The sequence below is a fragment of the Leptonotus elevatus genome, chromosome 3, assembly GCF_054856555.1.
Source record: "Leptonotus elevatus isolate MCC_2025b chromosome 3, RoL_Lele_1.0, whole genome shotgun sequence".
NCBI classification, from domain to species: Eukaryota; Metazoa; Chordata; class Actinopteri; order Syngnathiformes; family Syngnathidae; genus Leptonotus; species Leptonotus elevatus.
The window spans coordinates 13,861,374-13,873,285 of NC_141241.1; the positions used below are offsets into that span (position 1 = coordinate 13,861,374).

An 11,912-nucleotide genomic window follows, 5' to 3' on the forward strand; every position below is an offset into this window, starting at 1 on the left:
CTCGTACAACTACATGAAATCACTCAGTAAATTCATAGTGGTGAATTTTCCAAATTTTCCAAATTGGCACTTCTAGGATATTTGAGTTTAGAGTTCCACTGTATTTGTGTATGTCGATTAGTGCTGGGCATCGATTCTAATTTCCTCAATCGATTCGATTCAATACACTTCAGTTCAATCAGATATAAATTATATATGGAACATCAATTCTTAAATGTCAAGGACATGGTAAAAACTCCACAAATATTACATTTAATAATAAAGTAGATTTTGCGGAAGCAAATGATTTAGTTCATTAATGAAAAAGTAACACGTGTTATAATCACTTAAGTGTTACACAAACATTGACATCAGCAAGGATGAGATGAAAATATTTTCATAATTCTACTTCAATAATTGTAAATATAAACTAAAAATATTTTGAATTGTCTTAAAGTACAATATGTCATGTTTTCCATAAATGTAAGAAAATACTTTTAAACTCATGTGAACAGTAAATTTCACGAAACGGTAGGATCCCCCAAAAAATAATCATCCTTTAAAATTTAATTTATTATGAATTTATAGGGGGAAAGGAGATATTGAAATAATCAATTCATGGTTTTATGAATCTATATTGGGCTGGAAAAGGAAAATTTATTTGATATAGATTATTCAATTTTTTTAACTCATTCACTGCCATTGACGACTATAGACGTCATAAATTCATGTGAACTATTTCTATTAGTTTAACATTATTTTCATTTCATTAATTTTTTTATGAAAACCTAGATTTTCTTATTGTACATTTATAACAGATATAAAATTGTCATGCGATTAATTACGATTATACGCCCCTTATTTTTATTTATTTTTTAAATTAGGCCCATCAAGCGATTACATTTATTTAATTGTAATTAATCACATGACTTCACTTGTTAACTAACGATTAATCACAAATGTTATATCTGTTCTAAATTTACAATATTTTTTTTCTAGGTTTTCATACTCTTGTTAGCAAAAGTAGAAAAAAATGTTAAACTAATAGAAATAGTTCAAATGAATTTTTGACGTCTATAGCCGTCAATGGCAGTGAATGAGTTAAACCCATCCTTAATGTACATGTACATCGTCTATAACCACACTTTCCCTTCTGATTTTCAGAACCCGCCCTAAGGTCCAGTTCAACGGCTACGTGGGCCATGAAAGCACCAACGGCCAAGCATCATTTGAAAACCCCATGTACGACACCAACATGAAGCCCACCGAGGCCAAAGCCGTTCGATTCGACACCACGCTCAATACAGTATGCACTGTGGTATAGTCCAGCACAGCCGCCGCTACTTGAATGAGCGCTACAGTCCAACGGGGCTGTCCGCGACGTGGTTTAACCATCAGGACAAATTCACGATTGGCACTCATCACGTGGAGCAGTCTGTGCCGTGGCATGCTCTTCAGCATCCCCGGCACAGTGATGTGCCTCTGCTTCCGCGTTACGTGAGCATCCGCCACCTCCTTCGGTAAAATTAGACAGTGATGTCATTAAGGAGTTGGTTAATGATACATGACGGAAACAGAAAATGTCCTTAGAACGCTATGAACCGCACCAATGGCCTTCTGATACCTTTCCTCCCGCACTGATAGATGGTTGCCCCAATCGAATTCCACAACCCTGTGCCAAATATGCACAGTGGTAAAAGGCTTACTGGCTCCATTGCTGCAGGTCAGACACGTTTAGCTGATGTGAGGTTGGACCCGCAGGGGAACCAATCCTCCCCTCTTCCACCTTTCTCGGCTTAACGTCCTAATTAGATGCTTCATACATGTCAACACAAATAGTGCAGTACAAACTTGCCCAGTGGGCATTAGGATGGGTTTGACAGGACTGAACCCGGACTTAAAGGGAGTTTAGAAAGCTATTTTGTCAAGACGTACACAGGCTGCTGTGACATTAGTTGGGTTTCCATCCACCCATTTTTATTTGAATTTTCAAGAAATGCCAAAATAAAACTGAATGGAAACGCTAGAAATTCAAAAAAGGGCGCAAAATTCGCAAAAAAAGTTTTTACGTTTAGAGGGGGTGGATTTTAAAGCGTATCGAAAAAAGAAACATTTTGGCTATGGAACAAGTTTTCCAAATAACTGCTGGCAAGACCGGATACACGTCGCATGTTTTACTCGGATATTACATCACACGTACGTTTGTAGACACAAAGCAATGGCGGACGATGAAGTAAGGTATGTTTGGGAGGATGACGAAACAGAAATCTTTTTGGAATTAATTGAAGAAGAGGGAATTTATGTTATTTTAGATGGAAAACAGCAAAGAAATGCTACAGTTTATCAAGAATTACAAAAGAAAGAAAACTCATGCGAGGCGCAGTCGCTTCCTGGTCTTCTTCTTCTTCTTTTAAATTACTGGTGGATCACATCTCTATGGTGTATACCGCCACCTACAGCAGTGGAGACCCCTCTCAATATTCACAAAAGAAGAACAGATGGAAACAGGCACATGTCACATGTCTGTTTTGCGCATTTTCAGTAAATTCGCTTTGAAAATTCAAAACAATTGGATGGGAACCTGACTAATGTCATCTAAATTCAGTGAATGTGGGGACTGAAGTTCCACCAGGCACCTTAACTCATTCACTGCCATTGACGGCTATAGACGTCAAAAATAAATTGTAACTATTTCCATTAGTTTAACTTTTTTTTGTAGTATGAAAACCTAGAATTTGTTTTAATTGTATTAGAACAGATATAAATGTGTGATTAATCGTGAGTTAACTAGTGAAATCATGCGATTAATTACGATTAAAAATGGTAATCGCCTGATGCCCCTAATTTTTAATAATCTTCTTTTTTTTTAAATATGATAATAAGATTATTAAAAATTGGAGAAATATATATAATGACAATTATTTTATTTTATTTTGGTTTTAAAATAAAAGATTATTAAAAATTAGGGGTACAAGATGATTAAAATTTTCATTTTCATTTTTATCAGTTAATCGTATGACTTCACTATTTAACTCACGATTAATAAAAAAAATTATATCTGTTCTAAATGTACCCCAAAAAATGTATAGGTTTTCATACTCTTGTTAACAAAAGTGGAAAAAAAATGTAAACTAATAAAAATAGTTCAAATGAATTTATGACGTCTATAGCCGTCAATGGCAATGAATGAGTTAAAGTCCAGAATGTAAACATACTAGTACCTGGATTAGTGGCTTTCTGGACAAGAAAGTTTCAATCATAGGAGTTAATTTTCAGTGATTTTAGTGGTTCACATCGCTGATGATGTGGTGTTTATTCCCACTCAGTGCCCCATGCAAAATTCCAAGAGGCAGACAACCCATCCAGGGTGTACTCCGCCTTTTGCCCTAGGATGGGCTGACTACCCGTTTCAAACCCCTGTTACAAAAGTCCAACTCCGCCAACTCTCCTTCAGTGACAGACTACGACGAACCCGAAATTGAAATAATTGAGATGCTACACACAATTGTGAGATTTCCAGAGAGCTGTCAAACACAATCAAATAGTCCGAGTGTCATACTTGGACTGGCCAGGATTGCGTGCTTGCTGACTGAACAAGGGGAGACCTGGAGGCAATTAACTGTCAGGTTCGTCGACCCAGGAAAATTCTTCAAGTCTCCGGCGGAAGAGAATATCAGCCAGGTGATATTTTGCACCAGTCAGTCACAAAATCAAACGCAGATGAACACGCTAAGAAGAAATTAGACAAATGGACAGAGGACGTTCTCTGTTGGGAACGAGAGACGAGGACAGGTTGCTATGGAAACAGAGGCAAATTGTCTCTTCTGGCATTTTTCTTCAGTGAAGATATTCATGAACAGACTCTTATGTTCAAAACCCAGTGGCCCAATGGGACTTCCCAATCTGCTGCTGCTGGGGACCCCCCCGCCCCCCACAACTATAAACTTTATATAGTCTCTTAAATCGCACAAATTTTGCACTAGTGTGTTTTTCTGACTGGGTTATGAAAAAAAATAGTTTTGGGGTCTGAAATGGGTTTGGAAAATGAGTCCTTCAAATTAAGAGAATTTTATTCAAAGCTTCTATCTTTAAAAAAGAAAAAAGAAAAAAAAAGACAACAGATGGCTAAATACAGGGTTCGAGTGTTTGTATATACACATTTCTATTTCACGCCCAACGCCCGCAGAAGGTGTGAGCACCTGCCGTTACCCCTGTTTTTATTGTTGTCGTGACAACGTTCTATCGAACCCACCCGGAAAGTTGAGACGAGTTTACCTGTGGACCTCCTGTGTTGTAATGTCACCATGTTGTGTTAATGACCGCGTCTGTTTCTGAAAGCTCATACCGAACACTGCTATTTATTACTCCAATGCTCAGCCAAATAGCACACGGCGTGATGCTTTACACTGAGATGACATAGTATACAAGTCATTAAAAGTAGTAGGACAGTAGAAGTTTTCAGAAACAGCCCAAGTCTTTAAAAAGACGTGTTTAATGCTCCACCACTCACACTTTCATGCGCCACCCATTTCGTATCTTTTAATGCACTTTTCCCCCTCACACAACTTTAAAGAGCACACAGCCTGTGAGACTTCATCACTTAAAGGTGCAATTTATCTAAACAAACAAGCTGTTTATTGCTGTATTTCTGCCTCACAATCAATACGAGGCAGCGTACCTTTGAAAAGTGGACTTTTCCAAACAGATTGCGAGAAACAAACTCTCTCACCCTCAAGTCAAGTCAAGTCTCATTCCAAAAAAATGCACGGTCCAGTTTGGGCAACTCATTAAAAAATGTGAGATCATTAACACACAAGACGGACACATAGAGTGCCCTTTGACATGATCTTGTGTGCCTGATTGATGATCAATAAAACGGCATTTTACTCATTCTACATAAACAAAAGATATCCTAATAATTTTCAGTCCTGGCTGTAAGTTTGGGAAACTCTATCTTAGAAATAATCAAATTGAGACACAATAATAAAAAACGCAGTCTTACCTTTGACGATACGGGCACATTCCAAAGGTGATTCACATCTCACAAGTGTAAATAAAAACTTTACACAGCCCTAAAAATGCTAGAATTGCAGTAAGATACAGTGGTGCCTTGAAATACGATTGACCCGACTTTTGAGTTATGAGACGTCGTTTAGCCAATTTGTTCCTATTACTGTTTTTCTTTTGACTTGCAAGCCAAACTTTTACATATGAGTACATTTTGGTGGCAGTGAACTTCAACTCAACTCACACAATGAGCAGCAGTCAGTACAATTACACCCTTTACACCCTTTTAATCAACAGATAGTTGAGCACAGATGGTGAAAGTCACAGGCATATATTCGTTATCCGCTGTGAAATTCTGACTAATATGGCTGTGGCTTACCGAGGAGCTGAAAACGGCTCCATGTCCAAATCCTGATTCCTATGATGTTGGGCTGTTGTATAAAATGTACAAAAGTCAACCCAATTATGGATCAAAAATGGACCGATCCACTATATGGGTCAATTTAACCCAACTTTCTGGGTTGTTTTATACAAAATGACCCAATTTTTTGACTCAATATTTATCAGTTGTTTTTATGCTGTTTTTTTTTTTTTTTTTTGAGAGAGAGCTCAGTATTGTTCATTCGGTAATTTTACCGATTCGACATGTCATCATCATTGCTCTCTCTCTTTTCTTTTTTTTTTTACATTTTTATTTTGTATGTGCGTGTGCATGTGTGTGTGCATGTGTGTGAGTGTGTACTCATTAGTTCACCTAAAACCAATTAAAAATCCTATACCGTTCACCTAAACCGAATACTTCAGAATCCAGCTGGAGTCGTGAGGTTGCCAGGAGACCCGAGGAAGGATCAAAGAAAAGAAAGGAAAGTGAAAGACCCATTTCTTGACTCAAAGTTGGGTCAAATCGACCCAAGTAGAGATCGGTCCATTTTTTACCCATGGTTGCACTATTTTTTATCCAAATGTTTTTAGAGTGTAAATAAAAACACAACACATTGAAATGCAAATCATTTACAAAATGTATTAGATGGAAAAGCCTGCAAAAATGAAACTGATTACCTTAATTTTTTTGTTGCAAATATTCTGTCATTTTGGCATATATGATGCCTACAACATTCCAAAAACACAAAAGTTACAGGGGCATATTTACCATTGTGTTGCATCACCTTTCCTTCCAACAACACTCACAAATCATTTGAGAACTGAGGACACGAATTGTTGAAGCTTTCTAGTTGGAATTCTTTCCAAACTTGACTTGCTCAAAAGACCCGGGGTCGTCGTATTTTGTGCTTCGTAATTTATGCACTACACATTTTCAATGTGAGACAGGTCTGGACTGCTGGCAGGCCGGTCTAGTACTTGCATCATTTTACTACGAAAGCCATGTTATTGTAACACGAGCGGAATGTGGCTTGGCATTGTCTTGCTGGAACAAGCATAGATGACCCTGAAAAAGACGTTGCTTGGATGGCAGCATATGTTGCTTCGGTGTTAATAGTGCCTTCATAGATGTGCAAGCTACACATTCCACGGGCACTAACACACGCCCGTACCATCACGGATGCTGGCTTTTAAACATTGCGCTCATAAGGACACGACGTCCGTGACTTCCAAACGTTATTATAAATTTGGACTCGTCAGACCACAGCGCACTATTCCAATTTGCGTAATAGTGTATTGAGTTACGAATGTGGTCACGGAATGAAATGAACTGGAATCTCAAAGCACCACTGTACAAAGTATATGGAACTTTTTGTATGACAAATTCTTCAACCTCAGAGGGGAAATTGGCGCACGGCAGCTTGTTTATTTTCTTCCTAATGACATGAAGACAACACGCACAATCATTTCTAAAAAGCTTTTGAGCCCCATAATAGTTTCAGAAACAGCTCATGTGCCAGAGGACGGTTCCAACGCATCAAGCTCACTGCCGCAAACACGCAAGCGGAGCACCCAGCTGATTTCCTGACATTTGAAATCAAAACTTTGTACTTATACGCACTATTTTTCACGATCCAGCATCACCCACGTGTCTGAAATGTTTCGCAAGCTTGTCAAAGTACAACCCCCCCCCTCAAAGATGCTGCATTGAGTTTAGATGTAACTGCTGTCAGTGTGTGTATTCCACTGTCTTCAGGCGAGTCCCACACTCTACACACAAACTTCTCACATTAGGGTTGCACTTCAGGCCTTTTTCTTTAACCTGCATTGACTTTGCCAGCAAAGTTTACATTTTGTGGTCTTGCTTTTTAGATGACTCATTCTCGGCCCATGCATTTGCGAGGCTTGCAAACAATATCTTGGGAATCCTTCTTGCGCAGTTCATGCAGATTGGAATTAAGTTGGCTGGAAAATAATATCGAGAGCTTAAAAAATGAGAAGAAATTTCATTTAGTCCGCAAGAGAGGAGATTATTAATTAAATACATTTTCATCTTCAATTTAACAACCCTAAAGAATGGCGCAGGATCAAAACTCCAGAATACACACAACAAAACAACTAAACAATTCCTGGTCGCAAAATTGTGAGTTAGATTTTTTAGTTTAGTTTTTCCATGTTGGCATGCACGCAGCGGCTCCATTGAATTGATCTCATTAAATCATTTGAGATTTTCCATAGAGCCGAGAGGGCATAATAGAGGCAGAAAATTGCAGGCTGCAAGGTTTCCACTGGCGTAATAAAAGGTCTAATTTTATCTGCTAATGGCACGCCGCTGATCTTTTAGTGCGCCCGAACACAAAAAACTCCTGTTTATTCTGCCATGTAAAAGATTAGAGCTGCGCTGCGAGAGGTTACATTTGGAAGCTGGTGCATCCGCACAACTTGAGTTAAATGCACGGTGAGCGTGTGCGCGCATCCGCAAAGGTTACCCGTGTCACAATAGGCTCTCCAGCCTGCAGCTACAAGCTGAAGTTACAAGTTGGGTTTTAACAACAATTAAGGAAGTAGCAATGAGGTACAGTACTTGCTAATATTTTACCGTGGAGGTCTTGATTTGACCTTTTTTTTTTGTTACATTGAAAGAGTTCAAGTAGTGGAATGTATTGATTTCATAGTCAAGTCCATTATTCGTTTTAGTCCATATATTATTGTTTTATTTATTTTTATGTTTTAACGTTTGTACTTTAGAATTTTTCCACTGCAATTTGACGTTCCTTGTATCTTCCTATTCTCAATAGTCATGTTGTTGACCTTGTGCCAATGTGTTTGCTTCAAATCAGGTGACTGTAACCTTCCTTGTTACAATGACATTTCACATTTACATTAATAAGTGTAAATGATATCTGAGCCGCAGAGGACGAGTGGGGGCAACCTCAATCTTTGTCATTTTGCGGCAGAGTGATTGATTTTATTGCTGCTCTAAAATTTTGAGGGATTTACATTGTGTCATGGTGACTTACACGGCAATGATGACATCTTTTAGATACTTGTTTTTACAGAATTGGGGAGTTTCCTCAGATGCTCGCCTATTTCAGACATCCATCAAATCTATCAGTAGTTCAAGAAAGACGATAAATTGATGAACAATATTGGAACCAAACCTTGATCCTGAAAGATACGCCTTTTGTCGATTAATTTCGGGACTTAAAAATGACAAACATGGAGTGAACCCACTCTCCTCCTCAGTGGCTTATTCATGACAGTATTGCTTCAACAAATCCCACAGACATGTTTTGTTTTTCTTTAAACATGGGAGGTCCTTCAGGAAGGCAGCAGTGTTTCAAGCACCGTCATCATCATCATTTTCTGTCGCCTCGCCATCATCATGTGCCGCTTAACTTGAAGTAGGTGCAACAGAAGAGACATTTTTGTACAGAAATCTATTTTTTATGAAGAGTTTGTTTAAAAAAAAAAATCTACAAATTATTAAACATGCTGTACTTTTTATGATCAATGATGTAGGTTGGCAAACATCTTGTTTATTGAAATAAATCAATGTTTTTGGTATTATAGGCCATATAAAATGATTCAGAGCGAGGAGCAATTATCGGAATGAATGATGTCGCTCTTACACAGGAACAGGAAAACAATTTGCTCGATCAACACGGGAAAACTGCTAAATATGAATAGATGGTCCAACACAATAGCAATAGGAGTGCAAAAGTCTTGGGCCACCATTACAAGTTGTTGTAATGACCACAATGTCGTGAAAATGTTGCACAACAGAGCACAGACCAGGGCCGGATGAGCAAACAAAAATGGTCATTTTCCACACCGCAACAATGAGGCACTCGCTCTAAAGCAGCCACGTTAGTGTGAAGCCCCACACGTTGCCTGACCCCAACAACGAGGCACTCTAAAATCCCACACTGACCCAATCCACACACTCTCGCTGTCAAGTTTGGCTTTACAAAAACAAAATCACCCTACTTGCTCTTCTACCTTTTTCTGCATGACATGCGCGCACTTATGGCAGACAATGAGGCGCTCTAAAACAACCAAGACCCATTCTCAACATAGATGCCCTTTTTTGACATTTTTTTTAAACAGTTCATAGTGATGTTTGGTTACATGTAAATCGTTAGTAAGCAGTATTACCATTTCAAACTGTGGTTTTGAAGCTACCACCAGCTTTGTAAAGACATTACAAAACATTACTTAATACACCTTTCATTAGGGTGCCATTGACTGCCAAATAGGCTGCTAGGTTTAAACAAAATTAGTGGTGGCCTAAGACTTTAGCGTATTGTGTATTTTACTGTCATCTGAATCATGGCTGAGTTAACAGTGGCGTCTTTTAAAGACGGTTTTCTTCAGCGTTCTTGTGTAAGAGTTGCTTACATTTGCAACTGCTATATAGACAACGGTTGACACAGATTTTCACATTTCATGTCAGCTCAAACAAACAAATCACATTCACTTGGATAAAATTGTTACAAGTTACAGATTATGGCGGCTCCAGTTTAATTTTGACAGTTTCAAATCCTTATTTGCATTTTATGTCCTGTGGTCAAGATCTAAAGAGAGGACTAAATAGTGTGAAGGGTCCTAATGTGTGCGAGCATCCAGTTTGTGAATGCAGCCTCATGACTTGTTGTCAAAGAGACTCACACTTGATCAGCTATTTTGAAGATATTATTTGAGAATAAAGTTTTTATACAATAACCCGTTTGGAAACGTGTGCTGCCTTCATCTGACTAGTTTTTGTCCCAGGCTGGAAAATAACAAATCAAGCGATGTGTGTGTGTGTGTGTGAGCGATTGAAGCACAGCGGCGACGTACTGGCCTCAAAGCAGCGGAAGCCTCCCAGTGTGGAGTTTGCATGATTGCGCTTCTCTCAGGTGTTCCATCCTCCAATTTCCACACACAGAACATTCATTGTAGACTGCCTGTGTTTGTCTCCATGGAGTTTGCAAGCACTAGCCCGTGACAGGCAAAGCAAACTTGGATCCACTTCAGTTCCAGTTTACACTGAATTCAAATTCAAATTCAGCCCTAAATTGTCCTTTCTTTTCTTTTCCTTTTTTTTTATTTATTATTATTTATTTTTTTCAAAAAGAGCTCAGTATTGTTCATTCGGTAATGTCATCATCATTGCTCTTTTTTTCTTTTTTTTTCTTTCTTTTTTTTCTTTTTTTTTCTTTCTTTTTTTTCTTTTTTTTTTGTATGTGGGTGAGTATGTGTATGTGCGTGCGTGCGAGTGTGTGTGTATTCGTTAGCTCACCAAAAACCTATTAGAAAAAATCCCATACCGTTCACCTAAACTGAACACCGCCGTCAGGAGACCCTAGGGGACCAAAGAAAACAAAGGAAAGTGAAATCCAGCACCGGAAATCCAGAAACATCTAAATTCCAACAAATCCAAAAAAATCAGGGAGACCTCAAGAGACAAAGCCGACCCCACCCCGACCAACCGGCAGCCCCCGGGGACCCCCCGCACCCAGGCACCGGCACTGAAGAGGGGCCGGACAACGGAGCGGAGAGGGCAGCCGCGCCCACCCCATCCCCCGCCGCGTGGAGGCCCGGAACACCGGGGGCAGCAGGGGAGGTGGTGGCACCGGAGGACGGCCGGCACCCCCGAACCCCAGGCCCAGCGGGGAAAGGCCCCGGTCGTCACCCCAGCGTTCTTAGTGAAAGTTAACCCCTGTTACTGAGTCCGCCAGCTCGCCGACTGGCGAACTCCTAAACCCCTAAACCTTGAATGTGTCCCCACCCAGTGTATATACAAGTGTGTGTGTGTGTGGTGCATTCAAATTAGGAGCAGGTGAACCTAATTATTTTCCTTACTGAAGTCCAGCTCTTTGGGAGGATTCCCTGGCCAGCTCAGAGATGTCAGGCTTTATGTTTATGACCGCCATAAATCTGGCGTGGCACGTGGCGCATCTCGATGCAGAAGCAGGTTAGACCCGATGTTGGTACTTTCACTTGAATTATATAATGCTTCCTATTTATGAATGGAACACTGTGTTCACTCCCACACCGGCACAATACCAAAAGAAAGGACACTGCACACGTGCGCAGTTAGACTGCACTAAAGGGGCAAAAATAACTCAACTTAACTTCAATGAAGGCTGTGAAGGGTTCAGCAGTCATTTTACTATATCTGCTGGGCTCCAATATGAGAAGAGGCCCCCTTAGATCCATTTCATTCACAAATGCCATCCAAAAGCAGGTTACCATAGTTACTGCCGGGTTGGTCGTGTACTTTGAGACCCACAAATCATATCAGTGAGAATTGAGAGACAATAAACAAGTAGAAAGATGTCATCCGTCTTGAGAGCAGCGCCAGCCTGCTCGGAAACAGAGGACGGCGCGGTTCAACTGTAAGCTGCTTTCCGAGCGCAACCGCTTTACACTCCAAAGGAAAAGATTCTTAAAAAGAAACAGTAAATTCAGATAAGCAATGAACCAAAATGGACGAGACTATTCCAACAATGTAAAATAGAACTGAATTTCCACACTTTGGCGCTGTGCACGTTCATTAA

The 11,912-nt window shown here is 39.7% G+C and overlaps 1 protein-coding gene across 2 annotated transcripts in view; it reads left to right on the forward strand.

The window, feature by feature from the left end:
- Positions 1-10,064, forward strand: part of LOC147177030 (CUB and sushi domain-containing protein 1-like) — a 383,887-nt gene extending 373,823 nt beyond the window's left edge. For both annotated transcript variants that reach the window (XM_086070543.1, XM_086070544.1), the window contains one exon: positions 1,144-10,064. In XM_086070543.1, coding sequence (XP_085926669.1) covers positions 1,144-1,303 — 160 coding nt within the window. In that variant the 3' untranslated portion in view covers positions 1,304-10,064. The remainder of the gene's footprint in view (positions 1-1,143) is intronic.
- Positions 10,065-11,912: the final 1,848 nt, after the last annotated feature.